The following is a 14232-nucleotide window of genomic DNA, read 5'->3' on the forward strand; positions in this document are numbered from 1 at the left end:
TGTTTCAGTCAATCAGCAGCCATTTAAAACTTTTCCAAGTAAAGCCCAGGTGTGAACGATGAAATGAATCACTGGCTCTATGTATTGTAAGTGCTACCTCACTGGCAGCTCACACTGGGACACATAATGCTTTTTCTTCTACAGTAAGACAATAACATGTAGAACTCTAATAACTTTTGCTGAGTTCTAATTCGGCACGACATGTTTTCTGCATGAGTTTCTCAGTCTTTCACAACGCTGGAGGAGTTTTGGGCCTCTGTTCTTTACAGCGTTGCTTCAGTTTTGGGGCCTGCGGGCGTTCATTTACGCACAGCTCTCTTAAGGTCACAGGATTTCAGTCAGGTTCAGGTCTGGACCTTAACTGTGTCACTGCAACACCGTGATTCCTTACTTTAACCAAATCCTCACACCCCTCCACCACTGTCCTTGACAGCTAGTATGAGGTATTTGTACTGATATGCTGTGTTTGGGTTTCACCAAGCATGGCACTTTGGTCTCCTCTGTCCAAAGGACATTGTTCCTGAAGTCTTGTGCCTTGTTAAGATGTAACTTTGTAAACCAAAGTGTTGCCTCCATGTTCTTTTTAGAAAGAAGAGGCTTTCTCCAGGTAGCCCTTCCTAATAATACTGTACTGCCATAAACTTGAACCTGCTAACTGAAGATTGTGAGATTTTATTCCTTTTTTTAGTTTCGCAATGGTAAATTTGCTGGGACGTCCCATCAGGGAGCATTGTGTTAACGCACACCTCCAGACCTGCAAACTGATGACATTTCTGCTTTTTACAGAGGTGCTCACATTTACTGATGGTCAATTAATCAAGTCCATTTGAATAGCAGCACCTGGCAGCTATTCATCTTCTTAATATCCATGGACGCAGTAAGGGTGCACATAGTTTTTCTAATTTTATTTTCCCATTACTGATGCATACTTTTGTTGCAGGTTGCATGTAAGCAGTCAACATGCTGTAAGTGCTCCGTGCCAACGGGAAATTGTAAAAATCAGAATCAGAATACTTTATTGATCCCTGGGGGAAATTATTTTGTACATCACAAAAATACATCACTTCCTCATTGTTTCGGGTAATACAGACTATACTGCTACATATGGAACAGATACAAAGCCAGTTACTGTTACCACTATACATTTCTCTTTCTTTGGCCATTAACTGAACTTAATTAATGGCTAAAGAATTTTAATAAAGTTAAAGTTGGGGTGAAATAGATCCTTACAAGCCTTACAGACTCCTATGTTTTAGATATCAACATAATAGAAGCATATAGGATTAGTGAGATGTGGTTCTGCATCACTGCTGACAGTAAGTCAGTTGGTGATGATGTCGCGTGGTGATGTTTTAATGTTTTGTTTTGGGCTTTTTTAGATACCATACATATTTCATAGATCACTTTGTTTTTGGTAATCAACAATTTTCATTGCAATTAGTAATAATGACGTCAGAGTGTTGTGTTATGTATGAGTATAACACAAACAAGTGACAAGCGAGGTCAAAGAAGGGCTCTTAGGAAACTCTCTTATCTTAAATTATAAGAAAACTGAAATCGTGGTTTTTGATGGTAATTTTCCTCGCAGACAACTTTGTGATGCCTTTGGTTCCCTTGCCAGCTCCCTCTCTGCCACTGTTAGCAATTTGGGCATGTTGCTGGATAGCTCTTTTAAATTTGATAAACATGTGTCCGCTGTAGTTAGATCTAGTTTCTGCATCTCATTTCTAAGGCTAGGCATTATATTCCGCATAAGGACCTGGAAAAGCTCATCCACGCCTTTGTGACCTCTAGGCTGGATTACTGCAACTCCCTTTATTTCAGTCTTCATTCTGCGTTTCTTCATAGACTGCAAACTGTTCAAAATGCGGCGGCACGCCTTCTGACCGGAACTGGGAGGTTTGCCTCTATTACCCCTGTTCCAGCTGACCTGCACTGGCTACCCATTAAATACCGCATCCAATTTAAAATACTGCTGCTTACCTTTAAAATGATCAACAACACAACCCTGAGCTACCTTATCGAACTCCTTAGATCATACATTCCCACTCGAGCACTAAGATCATCTACTCAGTTACTCCTGGTGCAGCCAAGATCTCGTCTGAAGTCTAGAGGCGACCGTGCGTTTGCCTTGGCTGCACCAGATTTATAACCTTCCTCTTGCTATCCACGCGTCTGATTCTCTCCAGTCATTTAAATCACGGTTAAAAACCCATTTATTTACCCTTGCCTTATTTAGAATAGAATAGAATAATCCTTTAATTGTCCCACAAGGGGAAATTTGGTTGTAACAGCAGCCAAAAAGACAAATATACAAACAAACAATACACAGGACACGGAACAGAAACATACACAATTTTTTCTTACATATTTACATTAAGGACAATGGTTACTATAAACAGAGAGTACTGTACAGTTATTAAATTAAATAAAAATAATTACAGGTAAGAGGCAAACCAGGTTGTAGTGCGAATCGGTTAATTAACTAACTTATTGCAGTTACAGCATTGACGTAAACATCTATGTTTGTTGGGAGCAGTTCAGATTGTACAGTCTGACAGCTTAATCTGATCCCTCGACTTACTCTATTTTACCTTTTATACATGTGCTTTTAACATGTTTTACTTGATATGCATTTTATGCTATTCCTGTGTATTAGTGACACTGACCTGTTACCATACCTGGTACTTTGTTATGGTCCTATAATATTTAATCATATTTAATATTTATAATATTTATGTCTTATTTTCTGTCTTTTATGTGAAGCACTTTGGTATACCATTGGTTTTAAATGTGCTCTATAAATAAAGTTGTATTGTATTGTATTGGATAAGCAAGTATGCTAGAAGAAGTACTCACACACTGTGTAGGAATAGGTCAAAACATGCGACATGCTACACTGAAATTATTTTCACAAATTTAAATTCAGTGTCTAAACCCATATGGAAAAGATATAAATAAATCTTATAAAGTTTGTATCTGTCTTGTGTGAAACTTGTATGAAAAGCATACAAGAGTGAAAACAGATATAAGATCCCTTGAAAAATTATATAATGAAACTTGTATGTTTTGGATACTTAGTAAAATAATATATGGAAGTAATGAGAAAGTGGCCACTTTCATGAGTAAATCATATACGTTTTTACTATTTCTTTTCCATATGGGAAATTTTGTAACAATAAAAATGTTTAGAGCTACACCAATTGCGCAGCCTCAGTTGTAAATTTGCATTATTCAACATCATGACAGTAAAATATATTTACTAATGCATTTTTGTGTAATGCAAGATCAAATGTAAATAGCATTTTTATGGTGAAGCTGAGGTGTAGCTACTTATAACCACTTCAATTTCTGATGGCAAGTTAAAACTTGTGCTCATAGAGCAGTCTATAAAGACACAATAGGCTTGTAATCTGAAATAATAAAACATTTAAAGAGATGACAATTAAAAGAATGTAGTGGGGAGACAAGACTGATGGATAATACTTGGAGAAATGCTCTCTTCACTGCAAAATAGCTGATAAGTGGACATGATGAGTAAATGTAACAAACTGGAAAACGAGCTTATATTTCTTTGTGAAGGCTTAAAAGATCGTATGTCATAAAAAGTAAGGACAGGTTTGACCACATGTTATTGTGTTATTGTACATTTTTCCTTTACCAGAAACCACAAACATCAGTAGGACCCTTGGTTTTATCACCATAGAAACGAAGCAAGCCTTTGTCACCGGATGAAGTTCACGTCCCTTCAGTTCAGTTCCGGGTAGAAATAGTGTGCATCAAGTGAAGTCTGCTTGCAAATTCATTTGGACGAACTTCTCGGCCAACTTATCCTTGTAAAATGTCCCGAGGCTCGAGTGCAGGGTTTGATCGACACATTACCATCTTCTCTCCTGAGGGCAGACTCTATCAAGTCGGTCAGTATGGGGATCTGTTTACATAAAAAGCCGGTTCGCTGGCTTACTTGTTTGCTAGCTAGCTAAATGCTCTGTCATGGTTCGCTTAGCCGAGGTTATAGTTAATTAAAAGCGACCCGCCAAATCGAAAGTAGTATGATATGTGACCACCACAGTCTTACTAATCCTGTGCGAGTTGTTATTATGGGGCTCCTTTTACGACGCTACTATCAAACTAAACACAGGGGATCAAAATAGCTAGCTGGCTGTTAGGCTAGTTAGCATAGTTAGCATTGCAGCCAAGCAAGCTGATTCATTGCTGAATGAATCAACGTGTTATTCAGTTAAATATATTGGCTAAATAAAGTCTTTTTTGTGACTGCACTACATTTAGCTTTTTTGCAATTTTTCTTAGTCACAGGAATATTATTTTGTCTGAGAGCTGCTAGTTGGATGGATTGAAAGAGACAAGATAACATTTAATATTGTAAATTAGCGGTTTTTCCTCTAATAAAGCTGAACTGAACATGGCCATGAATTTTGTTGCTGTCTTCTAATCAGCAGTCATTCTACAGATGCCCGAGCACCTGCAGCAACAGTTAAAATCAAGTCAAAGGTTTGCAAATTTACTCAAAGTGAAGGGTTTTAAATGACACTATTTTACTACTACTGCTTTGGATGTAATGTTTGAAGCCAGACTACACAGAATTGGTACATAATTCGCTGTCAGCTGCTCAACCAGATGACATCTGATAATAGTTCTTCACTTGTGGCCCCAATTTTCCAGCTGAACAAAACAGCTCTCTGTGACTGTTAACCACGAATCCTAATGCTCGTAGCCATTGTCAAGCAAACGTGTGCTTAAAGACACCCTCTTTGTTTTTCTTTTGCAGAATATGCTTTCAAGGCCATAAACCAAGGTGGGCTCACGTCAGTAGCAGTCAGGGGAAAGGATTGTGCAGTTGTTGTAACACAGAAAAAAGTACCGGTGAGTTGATGTCAGATTGTTTGTTGTTATTTTCTTACAGCCATAACAGTAGCAGTGTTACGAGAAGGGCTATAGATGTTCTGAAATTTGGAGTAGTAGTTAGAAACAAATGAATAAATAATGCAACCGTCCCTCCATCCATACATGCTGCTTCTACTGCTTTCTGTGCTGAGGTTGTGTGGCTTTTCTCCTGTTACTCCAGCTTCCTCCCACAGTTCAGAGACCAGCATGCGTTAGGTTAGTTGGTGATTCTAATTTGGCCTTGGTTGTGAGAGTAAGTGTGAATGCTTGTTTGTCTTTCTGCGGTGACCCCATGACAGACTAACAACCTGTCAACGGTATACCCAGGCTCCCAAAACCGTCTCATATTCATAATTCTGGGATAATGTGGAAAGTGACTCTCTTTGCACGAAAATATGGTCCAAGTAGTTGAACTGTTCCTAAGGCTCTTCGTCGCCCAATCTTTAAACATTTACCCAGCACAAAGTTGATGTCACACAGCAGGTAAACATCAGCATCTACCATGTGTAAATGCCACAGATGTTTGGCTGGTATATCTGTGCATCCTAAGAACTAACCGTTAAAACCTGCACCAATCAGGAGTCGCCACAGCAGATCATCTGCCTCCATTTCACCCTATGCCCAGCATCCTCTGTCACACCGACTCTCTGCATGTCCTCCTTCTCTGTGGTCTTCCCCTTTTCCTCCTGCCTGGCAGCTCCAGCTTCAGCATCCTTTGTCCAGTATATCCACTCTCGTTCATCAGCACATGTCCAAACATTCTCAGCCTCAGCTCTCTATGTTCGTCTCCAACCTGCTAAACCTGAGCTTATGTACTCATTTCTAATCCTAATTCTAATCTAAGACCAATTAACCATTAGAACTAGCAGTGGAATTTGTACTTTACAATTTGCATTTAGCCCGGGTAACAATTGAGAACACAGATGGCCGTAAAACAAACAAACAAACAAAAACAACTTTTTCAGAATTAGTACTGGACCAAAGCGCCCAGAGCTCCTGATTGGCAGTCCAATTAAGCTCAACAAGTAATTCGGGTTGGCTCGTCACAGAGGTTTAAAATAGCTGATTCAAGTCCAACACCAGAACCACAATAGAAACTTCCAGTTTCCCTTATGTTGAGCTGTGAATGATTGCTCACAGCATGTTAGTGTGATGAAAGCTGCAGTGCTTAATGGCAATAAGTGACCTGGAAATAAGAGTTAATTTAGTTCATGATGTAATCATTTCGAAGCGATTAGAGGCCCTTCTGCAAGCTGACCTGTAGTTACCAGCACGTCTGCCCAGCTTTCACGGCTCAGCGCGATATCCTGTTCATCCGATGGAAACAGTTTGTGCACTGGCAAAATGTTTCAGGCACAACTGGTGTAGTTGGGGACAAACAAACAAACGGGTTACAGTCCAGCCTGTGAGAGAGAAACCTAAACTCTGAGGGGAATTTAAGAGGCTGTGTTTTACACGGCACATCCCAGTGTAGATTTAAGGAGATTTTTACAGGTTTTAAATAAAATGAAAAATGTCACATTTTTTTGACAGAATGCTTTTTTTTCCCCAAGTCGAACTGCTAATTTGCTTCGTTTGTCTCTCCAGCAGCTTGCTCCTTGTTGTGTTTATTTTCTCACGTAATTCTAAAAAGTTCAAACCTGATTGTTACTGATTATATTTACACTAAATGTTTGATAAGTTATGTAATACACTGAGTAATTTGTCAGTTTCACAGTTCTGTTCCTTTACATGTTCATGCTTTCCTCCTGTACAGGACAAGCTTCTGGATGCCTCCACAGTGACCCACCTTTTCAGAATAACAGATAATATTGGATGTGTAATGTCTGGGATGACAGGTAAGAAAAAGGCTCAAAATGTGTAAAATTGTATCAAATCTACTATTGTTACATAAAAATTGAACATTAAAACACCCAAATCCATTTTGTCTTTCAAATATACAGAAACAGCTGTTTAGACAAAGGCTGGTTTTTGATACATAAAAGGGGGGAAAGCATCAGGGTACTTTTCTGAGTTAAACTTGGCGAGCCTTTCTTCTCAGTCCGAGCTCTTACGGCAGCTGACACTTCCTCTTTCCAAGTAATCATTTCTTTTGCAGCAAGAACAACTTTCTTACATAAGTGTGATGTTAGAGACTGGAAGTGTCACATTTATTGGCTTCTTTGGGAAAAGAAATTGACCTTTATTTTTTTTTCTGGTCCATCTTACGCATCATTTAATGTGTTACAGCCGATAGCAGGTCCCAAGTCCAGCGAGCTCGATATGAAGCAGCCAACTGGCAGTACAAGTACGGTTATGAGATTCCAGTGGACATGTTGTGTAAGAGGATTGCTGATATCTCACAAGTCTACACGCAGAACGCTGAGATGCGACCACTGGGCTGCTGTGAGTATTGCGCATTCACATTCACATTGCTGATTCTCCACGTAGCACTTCATGTCGTTTGAGCGCCCTTTCTAAATGCATGCTAACACGCAGGTATGATCGTGATCGGCATAGATGAAGAGTACGGCCCTCAGGTGTACAAATGCGACCCAGCAGGCTACTATTGTGGTTTCAAGGCCACGGCCGCCGGCGTGAAGCAGACAGAAGCCACCAGCTTCCTGGAGAAGAAAGTGAAAAAGAAACTGGATTGGACCTTTGAACAAACGATCGAGGTATCATAAAATATTTTCTTTTGCTGGTGTAGCAAAGGTTCATACGGAACAAACACCAATGTGAAAGTAAAGTGTGTGCCTTTGCGGTGGTGGTTTCCAGGCATCCAACATTCTAAGAATGAAAATATCACCAACTTACCTTTTTTCCCCAACCCTCCTTTTTTCCCCTTCAGACGGCAATCTCTTGCCTGTCAACTGTTCTCTCCATTGACTTCAAGCCCTCTGAGCTAGAGGTGGGCGTCATAACAACACAGGATCCCAAGTTCAGGTAAAAGTTCAGCAGCACAACTCTGTTGTATTCCTTTGAGCACTATGAGTCATTAGAGCACACAGTTAGGTTTATTTGAAATAGTATATTTGCACCAACAAGGTGATTCCCAAAGAGGCCTATCTGCAGCAGATGAACAGCATCTTAAAGTTATGTCATTAAAAACTGAGAAGAAATTCAGACCTGCAAGATGTCTCTGGTCCTGTGACAATTTTTGCCCAAATTGTCGTCACTATTTACAGAGCAGGTCAGGAGAGAGTGAGTGTCTGCAGCCACCTGTAAAACACGGTGGAGGCTGTGTCCTGGTTTGGGGCAGTATTGTTGGAGATCTTGTCAAAATTGATGGAATTGTGAACACAGAAGAGCATCATCAGATTGTCCATCATGCAGTACTATCTGGAGAACATCTGATTGACAATGGCTTGTTTCAAAAACACTGCCAGTGCAATTAAAGGATACCTGGACATAAATAGACACAGTGGAGCACCATCAGTCATGCATTGGCCTCGCCAGAGGCGGACCTCAGCATTATTAAAGCAGTGTGGGATCATCCTGACACAGAACAGAACAAAAGGCAGAAACCTCCAAAGAAGAGCTTTGAATGTCCTCCATGAAGCCTGCAGAACTGCTCCTGAAAACAACTTAAAGAAACTGCATGAAAGCTGCCTGAGAGTGTTCAGGCTGTGCTGAAGATCTTCCAAATATTGACTTTTATTTAAATTGTGCAAACCATGTGTTTGCCTTATGCACTTTATTTCCATGAATGTTTGCACATGGTTAAACAAATTGCTGCAGCAATTTCACATTTCCATAGTAAAACACACAGCGACGAGACCTTCGTACAGTATTTGAAATGCTGAAGTACTTAAAAATATTTGAATTTAAGACATCATGTGCTACAGGTGTTTGGCATTAAGTGAAATATGACTTCATAGGGACATATTGTGCTTTTCATCTCATTTACTGTTGCTATGGTGGATGCCTAAATATGGGACGCCACACGAGCAATTGACCCTAATGGGAACATCCCTGTGTGCTCACAGTGCTTTGTTAGAGACCCTTTTTTTCTTAAACTTAGCCCATGTATGGTCATTAAGAGCGCAGAGGCCCCACCCACCTACTGTTCAAACCTTCCACTTACTAGAGTTAGCCAATCAGAAGAAAGTTGTTTAAAGGTAGAGTCAAGATAAACAAAGAGGCTCCACAAGAGCTAACTATATGATAAGTACGGCTTATATTCGACTGTGAATCATGCAAAGCCACCCTGGTAGAGGCCAAGAATAAAGATATGGAGCTGAAAGTGAGCATAAAATGTTCACTTTAAAAACGAGTTAGATTTTGGAGTCTTTATCTTCATCTCATTTTTGTCCTGCAGGATCCTCGCAGAGACTGAAGTGGACACCCACCTAATGTCCCTCGCCGAGCGGGACTGAGCGAGCAGAGCGGCGTCGCCTGTTGGATTTAGTTAGAGCATGATGGGAAATGCAGTTCCCAGATTGGAGGCTCGTGTTATCTTTGTTTGCTGTACATTTACCCCACTGTTTCATTCAACAATAAAAAGAGGTTTTTTGAGTAAAACTATTATAAATGGGCTGTTTGCATTTTTTATCATTTCTTTTTAGGTCCTCTGCTTGTCAACTGAAACCTTTTACCGTCTGTGTTTAGCAGCAGGGGAAACTGTTTGTGGGAACATGCAGAGCTTCTACTTTTGAGCTTCCTGTTGTGGCTCTTGGTGCACAAAAATCACATGACTTACAAAGGTGCTGCGGAGAGGTTATTCTACTACAAACTCGGTGATGCAGACTTGATTTGACCTTGTTTTCTCTACTTTTTTTGGCTTTTTTTTTTTTTCTACGCACATGTCAGAAATAGAATACTTTAACTTTCCGGAAATGTCACACAACACAAATAGTTTCTCTTTGCGAGGGGGAACTTTATAATTCAGAAAAAGGGGGGGACTTGTCTTTCTCAGCTCTCTTTGTCATCCACATGAGCAGAAATGATGGCGATGTGACCTCAGTGTGTCATTGTGAGTGGCTTCTAAAAAAATCCCCCTTCCATATTGGAATTCTTTGCAACACACCAGTTTCTTTTAACCAGAGTATAAGTCTTCACGTCTTCTTCTTCTAATCAAAGAGGAATCTTAAGTCAGTTACTCGACCAAATTTCCAGGCTGATATTCTGTCTGAAACTTCCGCTGTCCTTGACAAGTTCTGTAATCACTGGAAACAAAAAATCCCCATCCTACTGTAATAGTTAATGTTTACAAGCCAGAGAGGATACAGCAAACACAATTGTGTAACCGAGTCATTCTGGGGCATTCGAGCGTTGCTTCAAGGATAACTTTACTGGGAAATTCATTTCGGTTGCTTCAGATAATTCCTTTCTGAAAAATTCCTAAGTACCTGCATGTGTCGGCTGACAGGGACAGCCTGGACTTCCTTGTAAAGCAAAGAAAGTCTCCTGGTCCTAATGACACGGCGAAAAAGAAAAAGAAAGGGTCACTGAGCTCTCTGGAACGCTCGCCCATATTTGTAAAACATTTCCTCCTTGGTATTTCTACCCAGTAGCGCCAGTTCCTAGCTGCCACTCACAGCCATTCCAGGGGAGGGTGGAATATTCAAGCACATCATGTTCCTCTTATGCCGCCCAGGGACTTTCAGCGCGGTGACTCAGAGACCCTGTGACCTCGCCCAACAAAAGGAAATCCCAGACTGTTCCAAGCGGCTGAGTGTGATCTTTTTGGGGGTTTTTATGTGTGTGTCTCTCTCTTTCACAAGTCTGGTTGGTGACTGTGCTTCATCACTATAAGTGAGAAATGATGCTCGTATTACAGCGTGGAAAGGCCAAGACAAAGTCATCATCGTCATGAGGAAGGAAACGCACAGCAGCCGCTCAAAGCAGTTCATGTTCATAAACTCCTTTTATTTTTCTTTATATAGTGTTTAAAATTCACACACATGTACAAAAATAGTCTCTGTATTTACAAAATATTACACTCGTCTGTTCTGGTATATACACATTATTTTGTACAGTTATTACAGTAACATCAGGACCATACAGAAGTCATGGTCTTGCTTTGGTGTGGGGTCTTTTGGTACGGATCGTTCAGCGATCCCGACCAGACTGGGCGCCACCTTCATACTCATTCGTGATCCCAGGACCAGCACCTCTGGACTTGGACGGTAGAGGGTACGGAGGGTGGAGAGGGAGGGACGTGGGTTGAGCTGTCCCCCCGTTTGGGAGCCGTGGTTTCGACTAACCCAGTAGCAGCTTTACATCACCAGTGGACAGGCTGTTCTTGTTACTTTCCAAACTTTATGTCATCATAGAGCTGTAGAGAAGAAAAAAAATGTTATAGATTCACGCCTTAAAGTGTTTTGACTCCATCGGATCTCAGTGTGATATTCAAAGCTGAGCAGATACTGACCTCGTCTTCTGACAGGTCCAGATCCTCCATGTCGCTGTCGTCCGATTCGCTTTCAGGCAGCTCCCTGAGCTCCTGTGCCGTTCTCTCATACAGCTGGCAGCGGATCTCCTCGTTCTGCCGCCCGTAGGTGAGGTGGTACGGGGCGAAGCCACCGTAGTTCAGGCAGTTGACGTCTGCACCGAGGTCGAGGAGGCGACAGACTAGTGTGGGGTTCTGGAGGTCAACGGCCAGGTGGAGCGCCGTCCGTCCACTGCACTGTTCCTGCAGGAAGCAACAGAAACACGAGGTCAAGTTTCTGCACGTGTGTGAATAAGAATAATAATCATAATAATCATAAAATAATCCAAATGGCTTCCGTGTTAGAGACACCTACCTGTGCATTGATGTCTGCACCAAGCCGAACGAGGCTTTCCACCAGAGAAATGTAGCCATTGATGGATGCCAAGTGGAGACAGTTATGTCCTATGGAGAGGGAAGGAAGTAGAGCAAACTCAGTTACACACACTTCAACAGCTGTGTAAGTGAAACATAAGAGTGTGTTTGTTTCTTAGGGCGCTATTTGAACTCGATGCTTACCACTGTAGTTGGGGAAAGACACAATGGAGGTGAGGTGACGTTGGCAGTTCTGGGTGATGACGCCAAAGCAGGCCAGGGAGCCCTTTTTACAGGCGATGTGGAGGGCTGTGTTTCCGCTGTCGTCGGCCAGCAGCGGGTCAGCGCCGGCCTTCAGGAGTCTGTCCACCAAGTGGGCCTGCTCTGTGATCACTGCCAGGTGGAGGGCGGTCTGTGTGGGACACAACAGAAACATATGTTAACCTGACTGCAAAGTGTGCAGGTTTCGGAAGGGATTCGTGGATCTGGCACAGTGCCGCTTATTACCTGTCTCTGGTGGTTCTGCACATTGAGGAACGGGTGATTATGAGACAGTTTAATCATCTGGACGGCATGTTCGGTGGCTTCGTGAATGACGGCCAAATGGAGCAGCCTGTGTGGGGAGGACAGAAAAAGAGAGGGGAGTTAAAATAGAGCCCTTCAAAGAAAAATTACGCACAGAGGAAGTGGTTCCAGTCAAATATGAGAGAACAAAGCTTGAGCAGTGGAGCGTTTCGCAAGAATGGAGTTTTGTCGGGTTATTTCCACCAGTTGTGGCTTGACACATCTGATGCTTTATCAGTTACTGGCAGCAGGCCAGGGACTTTCCTGAACGCGCAGAGCGGACTTTAGCACCGCCCAGACTGCACGCTCAGCCAACACACGCACACACACACACGACTATGCACTGCGCTGCCAACACATGCGCACAAAGTATTTTTAAGACCTTTAAAAGATGTTGTTTCCATGCAACTTTTCCGATATTTCTGTGCAGCTTTTCAGATCTTTCATGTGCACCGATCCTGCGCTCTGGTGCAAAAGCCGATTTCAATTTACGCACAAAGCGGAATTTTGCAAATGCGCAATTAAAGTTCGACTAATCGACGCACACACACATATACATGTTCATACTAAATAAATACATTGATTTTTTTTAAAAACAATAATAATCCACTTACGTGTCACCGTCTTCGGTCACCACAGTTCTCCAAGGCTCGTATTCCTGCGAGTGATCCTCGCTCGGCAATCTTAGCTCCTCGAAGTCGTTCGCCAGTTCGTCTTCCTTAAGCGAATCCACACCGCTGTCAAAACGGTCCTCTTGGCAAGGCAGCATTTTCCCGTGTTTGGGCTCCATGTTGTCCAAGTTATAATCCATTTGGTTGTGGTTAGAAACTCTGTACATGCTGGCTTTCCTTTCTCCTATAAGCAAAAGCTCCGTCTGTTTCAGAGGGCGAGAGCAAAGTTGTGCTACTGAGGGAGGGCGCGCTGGGTTTTGTGTGCGCGTCTGCCGGGGCGGCGCCTAAGTGGGGATTTCCAATTGACTTATCTTAGCAAGGGAAATCACATCGGGCCTGTGCTTTTGTGAGAAAAATCCCCCCCAAAAGACTCAGACTGAAAACTTGTAGTTTCCTATTAGACACCTTTTTTCACCTGTGATGTAGGTTAGGGGACATAGATTTAATTTCAGTGAATGAGACATGATTGGCATGAATGATAGGGAGACAGCCCCTGACTGGCTCTTGAAGAATTCCCTACTGCACTGGGGAAATTATCTGTTTCAAGTGGCTAACCAAAGTAGCACTGCATACTTTCCTTCCTATGCTTTCAACCAAATCTAAATACTTTTTTAAATAGACAGACATCCAAATTTCCTGTGTTTCAAAAATTACGCATATCACGGGCTCTTCGCAGTTAACCTCAGCGTGAAGCCTATAAATATTCTGTGGTTGTAATTCTCAGTAACAGACAAACCTAATATTGGTGCAAAGTACAAAGAGCCAAATCAATATCACGTGCAGCCTGCTATACGTTCAAATGTACAGCTCAAATATTTATTATTATTACTATTATATTATTAAAGATTTAGGACTTTGGCACGAAATACAAAGACTGTATTAAAAGCTGGACCTTTTTATATATGGTCTTCCATACATTGAATCCATACCTAGACACCTGTCATTTAGTCCCGAGTTGCACGCTCAAAAAATACCAACGTTTCACTGTCCAAAACTAAAACATAAAAATATTAAAGGTTGGATTCGTTTCAGTTACAGTTGTCACGAAGGCAGAAAATAACTGCAGAACTCAAAACTATATTTTATTTACTTGTTTATGTGTCCTGTAAACACGTAAAGTTGAGCACTTTAACATTAGAGTCTATGGAGACTTGGAGCTCGCCTGATGGAACAAAATGATAAGCACCTTAATGTTTCTCTTCCATAATCAAAATAGCACAGTTATGATCACACATCACATTTAGAGACGTGAAAAATCTTCTCATGTTGTTTAACTGGGACAGATTTCGGTTTACGCTACAAAGTGAAGTTACGCAGACAGAGATTCTGGGGGGAAGATTCTAAAGTTTCCTCATGGAGACTCCC

The 14232-nt window shown here is 41.6% G+C and overlaps 2 protein-coding genes across 2 annotated transcripts; one reads left to right on the forward strand and one right to left on the reverse strand.

The window, feature by feature from the left end:
• The first annotated feature begins 3745 nt into the window (after window positions 1-3745).
• Window positions 3746-9418, forward strand: LOC146651778 (proteasome subunit alpha type-6). Its single transcript, XM_085382377.1, has 7 exons — window positions 3746-3917; window positions 4790-4884; window positions 6662-6743; window positions 7135-7290; window positions 7384-7562; window positions 7736-7830; window positions 9206-9418. The coding sequence occupies exons 1-7, from the start codon at window positions 3842-3844 to the stop codon at window positions 9261-9263; spliced, it is 741 nt and encodes a 246-aa protein (XP_085238503.1). The 5' UTR covers window positions 3746-3841; the 3' UTR covers window positions 9264-9418.
• A 1318-nt stretch (window positions 9419-10736) lies between these two features.
• On the reverse strand, window positions 10737-13106 carry LOC146651779 (NF-kappa-B inhibitor alpha-like). The gene is made up of 6 exons (XM_085382752.1): window positions 12811-13106; window positions 12140-12245; window positions 11837-12044; window positions 11634-11722; window positions 11261-11521; window positions 10737-11164 (listed from the first exon to the last, which is right to left on the reverse strand). The coding sequence occupies exons 1-6, from the start codon at window positions 13032-13034 to the stop codon at window positions 11135-11137; spliced, it is 918 nt and encodes a 305-aa protein (XP_085238878.1). The 5' UTR covers window positions 13035-13106; the 3' UTR covers window positions 10737-11134.
• Between the last annotated feature and the right edge of the window lie 1126 nt (window positions 13107-14232).

The sequence above is a fragment of the Rhamphochromis longiceps genome, linkage group LG15, assembly GCF_057381845.1.
Source record: "Rhamphochromis longiceps isolate RC_006_pf linkage group LG15, R_longiceps_female_GT1.1, whole genome shotgun sequence".
In the NCBI taxonomy this organism is placed as follows: Eukaryota; Metazoa; Chordata; class Actinopteri; order Cichliformes; family Cichlidae; genus Rhamphochromis; species Rhamphochromis longiceps.